Source organism: Rosa rugosa, chromosome 2 (genome assembly GCF_958449725.1).
Source record: "Rosa rugosa chromosome 2, drRosRugo1.1, whole genome shotgun sequence".
Taxonomy (NCBI): domain Eukaryota; kingdom Viridiplantae; phylum Streptophyta; class Magnoliopsida; order Rosales; family Rosaceae; genus Rosa; species Rosa rugosa.
Genome location: NC_084821.1, coordinates 67,296,969 through 67,313,692, shown reverse-complemented (window position 1 = coordinate 67,313,692; position 16,724 = coordinate 67,296,969). Strand labels below are relative to the sequence as shown.

Below are 16,724 nucleotides of genomic sequence, written 5' to 3'. Positions count from 1 at the left end.
GAGCTTGGTATAGCAGAATTGAAGGATATTTCATCAAGGAAGGGTTCGAAAAATGCCATTGTGAGCACACATTGTTTGTGAAGACTGAAGTTGGAGGTAACATTCTCATTGTAAGTCTTTATGTAGATGATTTGATCTTTACTGGTAACAATGAGGATATGTTTGTGAAGTTTAAGCAATCAATGATGAAAGAGTTTGCCATGACTGATCTTGGCAAGATGAAGTATTTTCTTGGGGTGGAAGTTATATAGAATGAGCAGGGAATCTTTATTAATCAAAGGAAGTATGCATATGAGGTGTTGGCACGTTTTGGAATGGCTGATAGTAACTCAGTGAAGAACCCAATTGTTCCAGGGTTTAGGCTGTCAAAGAGTGGGAAATGAGCTGCTGTAGATGCTACAATGTTCAAGAAAATAATTGGGAGTTTGATGTATTTAACAGCTATGAGGCCAGACTTGATGTTCTCAATTAGTTTGATTAGCAGATATATGGAGAGACCCACTGAACTTCACACGCAAGCTGCGAAGAAAATCCTCAGGTATTTGAAGGGTACAGCTGAGTTGGGGATTGCTTATAGAAGAGGTGGAGAAGAGAAGCTGGTAGGGTTTGCGGATAGCGATTATGCGGGGGACATCGATGATAGAAAGAGTACTTCAGGGTACGTCTTTATGCTTGGAACTGGAGCAGTTTCATGGTCATCAAAGAAGCAACCAGTTGTGACCCTATCAACCACAGAAGCTGAGTTTATTGCAGCTGCATATTGTGCGTGTCAAGGGGTATGGCTGAGAAGAATACTCGAGAAGATTGGGCATGCTCAAAGTAAGTGTACTACGATTTATTGTGACAACAGTTCAGCTATAAAACTTTCGAAAAATCCAGTCATGCATGGTAGGAGTAAGCATATAGATGTGAGATTTCATTTTTTGAGTGACTTAACAAAGGAGGGAATTGTCGAATTGGTGCACTGCAATACACAAGAACAGGTCTCAGATATCATGACAAAGCCACTCAAATTGGTATCGTTCTTGAAGCTACGAGATAAGCTGGGCATGTGCTCGAAGCTGGAGTAAACTGATTGCAATCTTCTGCAATTCAGTTTAAGGGAGGATATGTGAAGCATTAGGGTTTACTAGCTTGCATTTATTGTTTAGTAGTTAATTTGTTAATAATGTTTGCCCTAGTTATTAGGGTAAGTTGTTAGTGCTGTTAGTGTTTGAATTGGTCTTAGACCTCTGAACCACGTTTAGGATAATGTTCAACGTGGAGTTTGTTTATTTCCATTCCATGTAAAAGGCTGGTATATAAGCCGCAGTTGTGTTTCAATAAACGGAGTGTTTTCATCTTCAAATACAAAGAGTACCAGGTTGATCTTGAGATATCCTATCAACTTTTGACCTTTGCTACAAAGAAGAAGACAGAAACAGAGAAGAAGGGGAAGAAGAAAGAGAAGCAGAAGCAAGGGCAAAACTGAGAAGAAAAGAATGTACTCTGCAACAGATGAAAGTCTTGCCTTATAGGGGTGCACCAAAATAATGAAAGGCAAAGGCAAAATCAATGAATAGTGCATAATTAGGAGGCAAAACCTCTCCTTTTGCCTTTGCCAATTGCCTGATGCGGTGCATTTGCTCTAATTGTTGGACCTTTGTTGCAGTACGTCTGTACGTGTCTCTGACCTAAAAGGAAAAAAAACAATAATGCAAATGACTCGGTACAATGTCGTCAACTTTTTTTTGTTTTCTTGATGATCAAAGGACATTCATGCAATTATGAAAATTATAAAGAAGATCCTCGTGGATCTTATATAACACTTAAAGGTGAGTTGTATGCCATCCGTGCAGGGCTTGATCTTATTAATTCTCTGCAATTACAACAGGTGGTGATAGAGAGTGACTGTACAGAGGCCATTACGGAGGCCTCATGTGTGGATCATACTCTTCTTGCAAATGGAGGCCTCATCGATGATATCCAATCTACTATGGCTACAATTCCTCACGTACAGTTGTGCTATGCCCCTCGTTCCTGCAATAGGGTTGCCCATAGACTAGCTGGAATAGGCTTTGAAGCCACACACCATATAGTTTGGCTGGATCAAACTCCAGAGTGTATTACTGATGTAATCACTTACGATTGTAACCACCTCACTTGAGGTTCCTTCTATAAAAGTTTACTCGTTGATTCAAAAAAAAAAATATATATATATATATAACAATAAAATATCACAAATTATTGATCCAAACTTTATTTTATTAAAGCTGGTGCCCATAACTAACGACTTTATTAGATATCGATCATATCTAATGATTTGAAATCATGATTAAAGTCAACTTTTTTTTTTGTTTTCTTGATGATCAAAGAACATTCATGCATTTATAATCAAAGAAAATTATAAGGACTAAATTCAGTTTGCCCCCTCTAACTTTGGGGCAAACATCAATTTGGTCCCTGATTTTTTTTTTTAATCATGATGGTCCTTGCACTTTTAATTTTCATCACCGACGTCCAAATTTCAAATTTGACTTCAAATATGACGTCACAAGCTGAGTTGGTCCCAACATGAGGGCCCACAGGAAGGGCAAAATAGACATTTCACAATAAAAGATTAAAAAAAAAAAATCTCTCCACGTAATTATTTTGGGACAACATGTAATACTCATTAGTTAGAGTCCATTATGTAAATTGAGGAAACTTGAGATTGATCCACCAAGAAACCATAAGAGTGGTCACGAAGTAACATTGGGAGTGATCACCAAGTCATCTTATGAGTGATCATCAAGTCACCATATGAGTGATCACCAAGTTAGTGTGATCATCAAGTAATTCTACCCCTATTTAAAGGGAACTAATGAGAATGAGAAGACACACCTCTTTCCCCCCGATCCATTATTCGCTCTTCATACTTTACTTTCTAGCAAGCAAGTTATCTCATTTTATAACACGTTATCAGCACGATAGTCTCTCGTATAAACTCCCGAAGATTCAAGAGTCATATGGTGCAACTTCATTCTGGGTAATACTCTTGATATAGAGTTTAACTTGCTTGTTCTTTGTTCATATGGTATTCTCCAATATTTATTATGTCAACCACGAGGATATGCACAATTTGAAATGCAATTGCATCTACAACATTCATTGTGTGAGTGGGCATCAATATTCAAGTTGTTCTAGGCATCTTGCTAGACACACATATCAATGAGGTAAGTACACATTCTTTATCATCTTGACTTATTACCATCCTTGTGTTTGTTTATGCTACATTTAATCATTTATATCCTTATTCATTATAAGCAACCAGAATTTCCTAATTGGTCTATCTCGAACCCGAAGTTTTGAGTGCTATGAGTTTGAACCCCAAGTTCAAACCACCAAAATTTGGAACACGAAGTTCCAGTTGGTTTGTCTCGAACCCGAAGTTTCGAGTACTAAGTGTTTGACCCGAAGTTCAAACCACCAAAAGTTAGAACCAAGAAGTTATAATAATAAAGTCTCGAACCTGAAGCTTTGAGTACATACATGGCATATTCAAGCATGAATATGGAAAATGGATGCTCTCAACTAAAGAAAGATGGAGAAGGCATATGTCTTGTAACAGTGCGACCACGCACACGATCCTTCGAGATCAAAAATATTTCTCCAATTCAAGTTTGACGAGAGCAAAAGTGACATCCATTTCAGGTCTTGCAGACCTAATTGAAGGCTCTAGAAGAGCTCATATTCAGTTACCAAGTGGTACTCAATTATCCATTCAAGAGGCATTATACTCCTCCAGATATAGAACGAATATGTTGAGTTTTAAAGATATACGCTTGAATGGGTACCACATAGAGACCATAAATGAGAATAATGTTGAATATCTTTGCATTACGTCCAATACTTACAGCCAAAGGCGTATATTGGAAAGATTTGTTGCCCTCTCATTTGGTTTGTATTATACAACCATTAAATCAATTGAGGTATACCATGTCGTGAACCAGCAGTTCACTGATCAACATACATTTATGCTTTGGCATGACCGTTTGGGTCACCCCAGATCCACCATGCATGATGCGTAGGATCATAGCAAATTCCAATGGACACCCATTGTTGAATAAAAATATTATTTTGCCAAGCAATAATCTTATAAAGCATGCTCACAAGGAAAGTTGATCATGAGGCCATCTTTTGCAAAGGTTAATCCAAATTCCCCATCATTTCTACAAAGAGTTCAAGGGGACATTTGTGGGCCTATCCAACCGTCTTGTAGACTATTTCGGTATTTTATGGTCATGATTGATGCTATTACAAGATGGTCACATGTAAAATACCATATTTTAGAACATGCAGTTCTAATTAGTAAAACTCGAATTGATGGAAAATGTTTCCCAATTATAAGAGGACTAGAAGTTCCTCAACTTGGTATTACATGAAAATGGGCGTACAGTCTCTCTTCTTATAATTACATGGGAACCTGAAGTTCACTCCACTCTTAGAACCTGAAGCTTCTAATTGTGTAGACTCGAACCTGAAGTTTCGAGTAGATCTAGAATGAAAAAAAAATTCTAGTATGTGTCACCCTCGAACCTAAACTTGCGAGTAAGTTGTTTTCAACATGAGATTGTACAAGAACCTGAAGTTCTAAATCCTAACACATCCCATTTATGAAAAAGTTGTGTCAACAACATAATGTGATCGTGTTCATCGTCTTTAAAGCTCTGGTAATAACAATAATCTCAGGTCTTGTAGATCTTATTGATCGATGACTCCGGAAGAGTTCATCTAGTGGAGTATAGTTGCATTATGCACCTCCAAAAGAGACATATGTTGGAAGAGCTTGCCATCTTGTATGGGTTGTATCATAAAGCCAATTTTGACATGGCCCAATCATAACCACAAGAAGTGAAATAGTGGCAAATGAAAAGACCATATAAGTGGTGCCCAAAAATCATGGGAATGCTTTCTACATGTGAGATGGAATTAAGCATTGGGCATATGCATGTTTTGCACTCCATACTATGGTAGATTTTTATCAAGCCACTTTGGAAGAGAAGTGACCAAAGTAAGCACTGAGATGCTTTCAACATGCTTGATATTCCACCATGCTATATTACGAGTCCTCCTTTATTTGGCTAGGACTTCCACCATAATAATATTAAAACATGGTATTGTGAATTTTGTGATTGAATTAGATATTAGAACCTGAAGTTTCTTTATCTTTAATCACATGAGAACTTGAAGTTTCTCAAAGGTATCGCCAAAAAGAGATCGAAACTTGAAGTTTCTTGATCCTTGATTATATGAGAGCTTGCAGTTCTTCAGCAATGTTAATGTGGATCCTCTAAATAAAGTTCATGCTCCTTTTGGAACCTAAAGTTCCAAAAGTTATTTAAACTCAACCCAGAAGCTTTGAGTACAATTAAAGGGTCACAAAGAGCACAATTGTTTCGAGTGAAATATTGTGACATGAAATTCAAAGATGTCGCCTTGTTAAGAACCTAGAGTTCTAACATTTATGGATCCCAATGCATCGTTTCCTTCTAAGTAAATTTGGCGAAAAAAAGAAGGAAATATATGTGCTGCAATGATGCGCATGATCCCTAAAGATCATAAGTAGCTCTCAATATTTATCTTTACCAAGGTAAAGGTAATCTATCACATATCCTATAGATCTTGGTGGATAGCTCTAGAAGAGCCCGCATTTATGTTACCAAAATGGGAGATATCTTTGTGTTTGGTACCTTCAGTACTTAAAGTGCGTGGTATATATTAGAAAAAACATCCGCTCTCTCATTTGTATCATATTACACAACAATACGAGGCATATATGGTTATGAACCAGAAGTTCACCAAGCCAAATACATTAATTTGGCATGACCAAATTGGTCATTCATGTTGTGTAAGATTACCAACAAGCTCCAATGAGATTCATTGTTGAGTTCAAATATTGTTGTGTTAAACAATAGTGATTGCAAAATTTGCTCATGCGGAATTTTGTCAAGCAGCAGTATTGCACATATGATTTGTCACTTCAATGAGACAATATTCCTGCCGTTAGGGGGAGAAAAGAAAAGAGTGTCTTTGATGAACGGCGTGGATCTGTCTCATATTGGGCCTTGTACCTGAAGTATGACGGGTAATTCATGTTGAGAAAATTTATCATTCACGCCTGAGCATGAATCAGCAAATTCATCATGTCTCAAATTGAGCCTCGTACCTAAAGTACAAAGGATTTATTAATCACTACTTCTGAAGTGAATTGGTTTACAAGTGACAAAATCATGTGCTAAATACAATCCTCATAGTTGGGATAAAAATTTCCTAAAGCATGAAAAGATTGTACAAGCAGTCTAGACCACACTCGAATTATGGAAAACGTGTTGGTCCAAATGACATGATTCTCCTTATGAGACTGTCATACTAAAATGTTAGCGCTCCTAACAAGGCTGCACAAATAAAGCTTGCAAAAGCTATTATAAATGATGTCATGGTTGGACATCTCATCAAATATGTCAATCGCCTGAAGTGTGACATATCTATAGGTTTCAAAGTTTTATCTACTGTGAAGTAGAGGTCATAAAGCCCTATATCGCTCTAACACTCTAGATAAGGTTATGAATAAACGATCCACATTCTCTAAACAAGTTCATCCATGCGATATGACCGTCCTGTAAGAGATACAAGTCTATCGAGCAAGGATGAAAGTCCCAGAAGAGGCATGGGTATCCAATATTAATAAGCTATATGGATAGGTAATGCATGCATATGAGAATAGTGGGATCGATCACAAAATTGATGATCATCGATGATTGATATTATCTATGGTAGCTATCAAAATTATCAAGGGCTATGATGACATTGAATCACGTTCTCATACAAAATTCGACATGATTATTGGCCAAACTGGAAAAGGGCATTTCCTGTATAATGATGAACGTGAAATAGTTGAACCTATAGTTCTGTCACGCCCCTGATTTTTAACACAAATAAAAATCGATATATAATCTCATAATTATACATGCGTGATCGTTCAGCCATCAATACAAAATACATGAAAACATCTTCCCTTTAAACCAAGTACATATTGATGCTCTGAACCCACAATTCCAATATTGACCCGCTCCACAGAGTCGTATATTACATAAGCTTACGAATTAAATTGTCATCACAAAATAAAACGTAAATGCTCCTCAAAGCTTACTACATAACGGAAGTCATAACAATGGCAAAGCCAACAAAATTTGCTTCCTACCCGTTCTGCTACCAACAAGCTACCTCAGCTTCAGCCACGATTACCCTGACCTGCAGGATTAACCCCTACACCATTGAATAGTGCACCGGGTTGCCACACAACAAACCCGGTAAGCTTGTGAAAGCTCGTATGAGTAACTCATGAACATCAATCAACAACTCACACAAATCAACTTAAGGAAACAATGCAACCATAATTCCTTCTGACATTCAATGTCCTTTCCACCGAAGGGACAGCATAAGTCACCGCTGTGACAAAGTATTATTTGCTAACTTAACCATCAATAAGCAAATCAAGTCTCATCTAGACAATAAAAGAAAGAATACTCTCGAGACTCTCTTTTAAACTACATACTTATGAGTCTCCAGCAACCTCGACCGTTAACCCCATACTATAATGGCAGACAGACTAGAGCTCTAACTGAAATCGTAACCACTCATCCTGCCAAAGACGTGATTACCGATTTCCTGCCTTGGTCACCATCTGCGACCTGTCACCATCTGTGACATATGATTTTCAGACCCCGTCTGGTCTTAGAATCAAACGTTAAGGTCACCATCTGCGACCTGTCACCATCTGTGACATATGATCTTCAGACCCCGTCTGGTCTTAAAATCAAACGTTACATAATCTAATTTCGGATTTCCCCATCCCTGCTCACCATCTGTGACTTTTGGTACAAGGACCAATACATTTAAAATAATTCACGCTTGACTCAAAAATGTAACATCAAACTCAATACTTTTCAAACAATAGAAAACATCTTTTTCCACAATATTGTTTCCCGAAAAGTTGCCTTCAACAATAATATGAACACAATCATGCATATTATTCCATCACACATCATTCACAAAAATATATATATTTTACGTAAACATATATATACGTAGTCATTCACTCAGGAATGCCTACTAATACCAACTATAGTTTGCAGTTAAATAAATAACGCCAAAACAATAATGGTAACTCCGTTCGTAAATGAACGTTGTGAGATTACTCACCTCGAAACTCCCGCTGCGTCTTCAATATAGAACAAAGTAGACAACCACAAAATAACCGTCCAATAATACTTCGTCAATTACCTAACCACATACGGTTTCAACTTAGTAACGATTCACATTTGATTTAAGTCCGAAACCCCTGTTTTGAACTAAAATCCCCAAAGTGGCGCCAATTGAGGCGAAGCCACATCCGAGACCTCCCAAAATCTCCGGAATACTTCCACGATCGATATGTCCAAACCACAAGTCGATCGGACGCTCGAATCCTCATGGAAATTCCGTATTTATACTAAAACGGAAACTTTTTCCAAAAGCCATAACTTTCTCATACGAACTCCGATTGACTCGTTCCGTATGTCCACGAACTCGTATCGACGCGCTCTACAACTTTTGTGAAGGAAGTTTTCCGAGAACCCCAAAGTATAAAAAGTCAAACTTCACACGACCCCTAAACTGTGAAATTCAAATAATTATACGTACGAAAATCATTCCACTTCACATACGACTTACGAATAAAGCACAATAATAATAATTCGTACAACTGGTCCATCATTAATTACCAAAATTAAATAACGAAAATCCAGATCATCACAAGTTCAAACACCAAACCAAATATTTTCTTAACCTGGAAGGTTAAAGATCGGTGTTTGAGATAATGAGAAATTACATCGCTAGTTATGGCACAAAGTTTCTCAATTGAGATAAGGGTTATGATTATCAATATAATCTCCTTTTATATATACAATTATCTTTGTATCAGTACAATGCCATATATAGCTATTATGGCAAGTTGGTGTTATGGAGGTTTCATATACCCTAACGCTTTTTGTGTAAAAATCCATCCAAGCTGAGGAATGCTTGAAGTGTATCGCCAAAAGCGATTACTCATGGATTTAATTAAAGGCGTATCACTATCTCTAAAGTTATAGTGTCATAAAGCATATTTATTAATGCTAATCTCTGAAGGACTTAGATTGCCCAAAAAGTAGTCCATAAAGAAATCATAGAGCCATAATCTCAATTATGGTGTTAAAGAGCCTCATGCTCATAGTAAGTGTTAAAGAGTCTCATGCTCATAGTAAGTACTCAATTCAATCACTGCAAAATGTGCCCTAAGTTGCCTTATTGAGTACTTCAATAAACGAAAGCTTTCGAACTCGAAATTTATTGCAACATGGAAAAGGTTATGGGTGTAGTTAGAGCTCCTGAAGAGTCTACTAACTTATTTTCACACATTTGTGTGAATGGCTTGTTAAGCCATATAAATCCGTTTATGCTTCATCGTATTCACAAAGGTAAATTTGAAAATTTATCAATATGCATGTTATGATTGTTTCTCACAATCAAGAGCATATGGATTTATTACTAATAGGTTTTATGTGGTAAAAGGCTTTAAATATAGCCTAGTTTCCTCCAGCATTGCTCTAATCTTACAGGTACAAAAATAAGTGATAAGCACTTATACATAGCATAAAAGTCACCCTTCAGTGAGAAACATCAAAACCGCCATGCATGAAGGTTTTGCATCTTCTAAGGCTGAAGTTCAAGGAGAAAACGCTCATCATCCATATCAAGTCAAAGTCTACACATTTGGTAGATGGTGTATAATATCAATGTGCTTTATCAACAATATCATTGAAGCTTGCAACTAGGACTGGGCATAAACTGGTGAAAAATCAGTAACCGAACGAACCGAACCGGTTTTTCCGGTTCGGTAACCGAATTGTGAGCAAAACGACGTCTTTTTGGAAGAGAACTGCACCGAACCGCTTAACTGCGGTGCGGGTTCGGTTCATGGCTTCGAACAGCCCGCATTGAACCGAACCGGACCGAATTTTTATTTATATATATATATATATATATATATATATATATATATATATATATATATATATATATATGATATATCAACTAACCCTAGCTTCGAGAGTATCTCGGCCGTTTCCTTCATTTTTCCCTCATCTCTGATCTCTCGATCTCTCCCTCATCTCTCACACGACTACCACCGCCGCCACCGCCTCTCTCGCGTGTCCCTTCTCAGCTTCTCTCATGGCTAGAACCCCATCGCCGGTAAGGATCGAGTTCCCTTCTCTTCTCAGTTCTCTCACTTCTCTGTCTCTCTCTATTTTTTTCTTTTTCCAGTTCTTGTGTTCAAAACCAGTTGATACTTTGATGAGACTATGAGAGTAGTTTAAAGATGTGACTAGTTTGTGTGATAGTTCAACGATAAGTCAGTTCACTCACTTCTTTGTCTCTCTCGATTTTTTTCTTTTTCCAGTTCTTGTGTTCAAAACCAGTTGATACTTTGATGAGACTATGAGAGTAGTTTAAAGATGTGACTAGTTTGTGTGATAGTTCAACGATGAGACTATCAGAGTAGTTTAAAGAAATGCGACTTTGATGCGACTAGTTTGTGTTCTCTGTTAGTCTGTTCTTGTGTTCTCTGTTCATGTTTTGAAATTATGTTTAAACTTTAAACTTTAAAGAAGACTGCGACTTTGATGCATTTCTTGTTTTGGATTTGCTGCAGAGTTGATTGAGTTTCATTGTTTTTCATGGCTACTTGCAGATAATGGAAGGGATTTCCTCAACTCCGACATCTACACCAGTTAGAACTGTAGACTCAAACATCGGGACGACCCCCGCACCGAGTCTGAGTGCTGCAGTTGTTCAAAGTGATGCTCCAGTACCACAACGTCCACCGCTTCCCCCACAAAGTGAAGAACAAGACGGAACAAGCAAGAGGAAGAATAGCTCAATTGTGTGGCAGCATTTCGAGAAATGCAAGAATCCAGATGGGAGTTTCATGAAGCCAGGGCGTTCAAAGTGTAAGTACTGCCCCCAAACCTATGTAAGCGACTCCAGAAGAAATGGCACAACAGCAATGAGTCATCACGTGATGTTCCAGTGCAGGAAATCGCCAATTTATGCCCCGAATAAGAGGCAGAAGTACTTGACATTTGATTCGGAAGAATCTGGAGGTAAATTAATTGTTGTTGCTTATGATAAGACAACTTCTAAGCTAGCTTGTGCGAAAATGATGGTTCGTGATGAACTGCCATTTTCTTTTGTTGAGAATGAAGGGTTTAGAGAATTCATGAAGGTGACTCAGCCTCAATTTAAGCCACCTTCTAGGAGAACAATAGCTAGAGACATTTGGAAGCTTTACGAGGCTGAGAGGGAGAGAATTAGGGGGTTTTTAGCTTCTAGTCAGCAAATGGTTTCACTCACAACGGATACTTGGACAAGTATCCAAAACATTAACTACATGGTGTTGACCGCTCACTTCATAGACTCTAGTTGATGAGGATATGCAACAGCAAGTTGATGAGGATAGTCATGCAACAAATCTGCTTCAATTTAAGCTTTTGCGGCAAGAGAAGGACGTTGTGGTGATCAAGAATGAGCTGGTCAACTATCTATTGGAAGCTTCAGAAGACCTTTCGAACCCCAAGTTTGAAATTTTGGCTTGGTGGAAGGAGAATGCTCAAAGATATCCCATTCTGTCCCAAATCGCCAAAGATGTGTTCGTTGTACCTGCTTCAACCGTGGCGTCCGAAGCTGCATTCAGCCTTGGAAAAAGGGTGGTGGACCCTTTTAGAGCTTCCCTTACCCCTAAGATGGTTGAGGGATTAGTTTGCTTGAGTGATTGGCTAAGGAGAGCGGGATTTGATGTGTATAAGGAACCACCAAAGATGAGATGCAGATGTATGAGGAGTTGGAAAAGATGGAAATTGGTAAGGGTTTCACCGTTTTAATTTTTTTTTTTTTGAACTTCCTGTTTTGTAAAATAGCTGTGTTTTGCATTGTTAATTCTGCGATCATTTGTGAGGATATGAATCTATAGTTTCTTTGGATTTGTAAGATAGCTTTCTGATTTGTATGGGTTTATTTGTTTTTCTGTTTTGCACTTGTTGGGAATTTGATGGACAGATGGAGGGGAATCTGCTGTTAGTGACATTGAGGAATGAAGTGAAAGAGCTGGATTGCTTGGAGGAAGCTTGAAGTCAGCACTCCGCACTCGGCAGCGCTGAGTTTGGCACTTTGGCATTTGTTTGCTTGTTGGACTACCATTTTATTTTGGTCTGTAATTTGGCACCATTATGAACTCCCATTCTCAGTTTCTGACTTTCTGCATTTGGTTAATTTGAACTTTAACAAATGCTTTGTATTAGTGTAATTTGAATCTATTCAGACCGATTGTAATCATTGTATTTGTAGTTCTGTAGTTGGTAGTACTTGGTATGTATGTTTGAATTGTTTCTTGACTTTCTTCTAGTGGTTGCTTATGTTTTTTTTTTCCAGATTTGGTTGATTAGTTGGTCTGTATGTTTATTTCAGATTTGATTGATTAGTTGTTGGGAATTTGGTCTGCTGAAAGTAGAAGTTTCAGTTTCAAGTACTTTTAGTTGATTTTTCTATTTTTTTCAAGTCTGCATGTTTTCAAATTTCCAGGTTTTGGTTGCATGTTTTAGTATGCGGTTTGGGTGCAAACCACACCGCACCGGACCGATAAAACGGTGCAACCAAAAATGCAGTCCAAATAATTTTAAAGCGGTTGCGGTTCGTAAAATGGGTCTACCGAATAATGCGGTGTGGTTGCGGTTTCAGGCCCAAACCGACCCGAACCGCACCGAGCCCAGCCCTACTTGCAACCATGAGGGGGAGATTCCAATCAGGGGGAGCACCCAAAATCATTCTCAATAGGACATATGCGTGTTGTACTCTTTTTCCTTCGACCAGGGTTATTTTTTCCCACTGGGTTTTTGTTACCTGGTAAGGTTTTAAAGAGGTAACAAAAAGCGCGTCCAACACCAAAATTAATTGGTGGACATCCAAGGGGGAGTGTTGTAAATACTACAATTATGTGGCTGTCCACGTAATTATTTTAGGCCAACATGTAATACTCATTAGTTAGAGTCCATTATGTAAATTGAGGAAACTTGAGATTGATCCACCAAGAAACCATAAGAGTGGTCACCAAGTAACCTTGGGAGTGATCATCAAGTCACCATATATATGAGTGATCACCAAGTTAGTGTGATCATCAAGTAACTCTACCCCTATTTAAAGGGAACTAATGAGAATGAGAAGACACACCTCTTCCCCCCCCCCTCCCAATCCATTATTCTCTCTTCATACTTTACTTTCTAGCAAGCAAGTTATCTCATTTTATAACAAAAAATGACTTTTCTAATGAACATTGCTACCTTAAAAATGTTTTTTTATTTTTTAATTCTCACCGATTTATCAAATATTTTATGAATAATGGTAGTTGTCTTACCAATCTAATCATGTCTACAGTTCTTTGCAGTAATTATAGTAGTATTTCCAACTTTGTATAAACTACACAGAATCCTCATATACTTGGCATGGCACAATGACACACATTCTTTGAGTGACACTAATACAAAAATAACATGTTCCATACGTGAACATGAAAATCGAAGTAAGAAAAATATGTTAAGATATAGCCATTGGAAATTGTGGATAAATAATGGAAGAAACTAGTGTCAAAATTTAGAACATAACAACTTTGCCGAGAGCTTGCTTTCAGCAATATCTAGAACCCGTCAAACCTAGCGTCCTAGCAAACTTCAAGGACGCGATTGTTATTGCAACGGTTAACAAGCTTGAAAAGTATGAAGTTCACAGCCAATTTTATCATTAGCTAAAATAATTTAGCACTGCAAATATGAGTGACCAAACTTTGCATATTGCTATGTATCCCTGGTTTGCTATGGGACATTTGACCTCTTTTCTCCACATCTCCAACAAACTTGCAGAGAGAGGCCACAAAATCTCCTTCTTTATTCCCATCAAAACACAACCCAAGATGTTGCAATTCAATCTCCATCCAGATCTCATTTCGTTCATCCCCATCAATGTTCCTCATGTTGATGGACTCCCTCCCGGCACCGAAACCACAGCCGATATTACTTTCCATTTGCACCCCCATCTTGTCACCGCCATGGACCTAACTCGACCCCAAATTGAACAATCCCTATGCGAACTCAACCCTAATTTCGTGTTCTTCGATTTCAGTTACTGGTTGCCTGAATTCCTGCGTCAACTAGGTAAGAACATTAAGTCTGTGCATTACTGCACAATTAGTCCTGCAACTGTGGGATACCTGATAAGCCCTGAGAGAAAATTGACGGATAAAATGCTGACGGAATTTGAATACAGGGAGGCTCCAACTTCATTTCCTTCGTCTTCGATCAAGCTACGAGCCCACGAAGCTCGAGGACTAGTATATGGTGCAAACCAGGAATATGGCCGTGGGATTACATTTCTCAAACGCCAACAGATCAATTTTGGTGATTGTGATGCCATTGCATTTAAAACTTGTAGAGAATTGGAGGGTCCATTTTGTGATTATCTTGAAACCCAACTGAGGAAGCCGGTGATTCTTGCTGGTCCAGTGGTGCCAGAGCCTCCAAGTTCGCAGTTGGAAGAGAAATGGGCAAAATGGCTTGGAGGGTTCGAACCAAGAACCCTGATTTTCTGTGCTTTTGGAAGTGAATGCATTTTGAAAAAAGAACAATTGCAAGATCTGTTGTTGGGTTTTGAGCTTACTGGTTTGCCTTTCTTCGCTGCGCTGAAGCCACCAACCGGAGTTGAATCAATTGAATCAGCATTGCCACAAGGGTTTTTGGAGAGGGTTAAAGGAAAAGGGGTTGTTTATGGGGGTTGGGTTCAGCAGCCTTTGATACTTAAACACCCATCTGTGGGTTGCTTTGTGACTCATTGTGGCTCGGGGTCTTTATCCGAGGCGCTAGTGAATGAGTGTCAATTGGTCCTTCTGCCAAATGTGGGAGATCAGTTCATCAATGCGAGAATGATGAGTGGCGATCTGAAAGTGGGAGTTGAGGTTGAGAAAGGGGATGAAGATGGCTTGTTTAGCAAGGCCGGGGTTTGCAAAGCTGTGAAAGCTGTGATTGATGAGGACAGTGAGGTTGGGAAGGAGGTGAGGGCCAACCATGCTAAGTGGAGGGAGTTCTTCTCCAGCAAAGGGCTTGAGAACTCATACATTGATGATTTTGTACACGAGCTCCATAAACTGCTAGGATGATTAGTTTTCCGAACTGTTTTAGCGCTATAATTAAGTTTTATTATTTGAATCCTATATTATAATTTTAGGGTCTCTCATCATATAATGTGTTCAAGCATTTTAGGCTGAAGAGCATTATTAGCAACAGAAAAAGATGAAGCTTTTTTTTTTTTTTTTTGAGAAGAAATAGAATCCATTAATAACCAAAAAAATTACAAAGCATTGGAATAACCGGTTGTGGTATCAACACCACGACACATATTCCTACCAAGATCCCTAGTTATGGGTCCGTCACTAATAGTAACATCCATGAACCGAAAAGGTCCAACCCCTAACCAATTTTTACGCCTATCACCCCAGGCTACAAAGAACGATAACCAATCCCGAGTGTCACAATACGACCTCGTCACCAACATCCAGACGAACCACTCCACCCTCTTCCACACCGTGTCCATAAACCACCAGACCATGTGCAAGGGAAATCCACCTTTCCGTTGATAACCAAACAGCATCGAAATTGTAACATATTGTTCCCAGGAGTAACACCATATAGATGGCTCCACAACATAACCAAACCCTCCAAACCCTAGCTCAATTGAGTAGGGACGTTTTATTTGACCTAACCAAAAACCTGAAACTAAAACCCTAATAAAAAACTGAAAGAAACTATCATGATTGACCAACCGCTCAGGCACCGCCACTTCCACCCGCCCAGTAACGGCCCCCCACCCACTGCACAACCACTGCCCTAATCGATTTAACCACCTGATATCCAACCCACCGTCGGTGACTAACCAAGCTCCATACATCATCATGAACCCAGATGAGATTGCCACAGATCTCGTCAATCAACATCCTAACACCACCTTCACCTCTGCGCATCCTCCATAAGCCAAGAGTCATCCACCTCCACCATCTCCAATGTATCCCACCACCATCATGTCGATCACCGACGCTCCACCAGACAGAACCACCACGGCAACGAAGGACAGCCCCAACCAGATCACGTCGCCCCGAAGCCATCCCCTAGCCCACACCAGATCTGCGCGGGCCGGCTCGCAATACCAGCAGCGCCGCCACCAGAGAATGGAAGAAAACCATGCCCAAACAGCCAAGCTTTTCATAGCAGAGAGAAAAAGAACCAGAGGCCCGTCCGGCTGCTCCTATCTCATGCTGACGAGGCATGGCGCCGTCGCTGGCACAGAAGGACCGCCGGACAAGCAGTAACAAACGTTTTGAAAACCCCAACCCTAAAACGCTCTGTTTTTCTCTCCTCGGGTGTCGGATGGACCGGGAGTCTAGAAAAAGATGAAGCTTGTTGCAAAGTAATAATTAACATCACTCCCATGAGAATTTTGTTATATGTTAAATTTACTTCAGCAACTATTTTTGTACTAAAACACATTGTATATATGCACTCTCTTGTATCATAATACAAATAATATTC

The 16,724-nt window shown here is 39.0% G+C and overlaps 2 protein-coding genes across 2 annotated transcripts; both read left to right on the top strand.

Moving 5' to 3' along the window:
• Positions 1-443: 443 nt before the first annotated feature.
• Positions 444-1,070, top strand: LOC133731352 (secreted RxLR effector protein 161-like). Its single transcript, XM_062158744.1, has one exon. It carries the CDS (start codon positions 444-446, stop codon positions 1,068-1,070), a length of 627 nt encoding a protein of 208 aa, XP_062014728.1.
• Positions 1,071-13,918: 12,848 nt separating this feature from the next.
• On the top strand, positions 13,919-15,298 carry LOC133728480 (cyanidin 3-O-galactoside 2''-O-xylosyltransferase FGGT1-like). The gene has a single exon (XM_062155887.1). The coding sequence runs from the start codon at positions 13,919-13,921 to the stop codon at positions 15,296-15,298; it is 1,380 nt and encodes a 459-aa protein (XP_062011871.1).
• The last annotated feature ends 1,426 nt before the right edge of the window (positions 15,299-16,724 follow it).

What these genes read in the sequence shown, in the direction of transcription:
- LOC133731352 (XM_062158744.1), top strand. Translation starts at nt 444, where the DNA reads ATGAGGCCAGACTTGATGTTCTCAATTAGTTTGATTAGCAGATATATG.
- LOC133728480 (XM_062155887.1), top strand. Translation starts at nt 13,919, where the DNA reads ATGAGTGACCAAACTTTGCATATTGCTATGTATCCCTGGTTTGCTATG.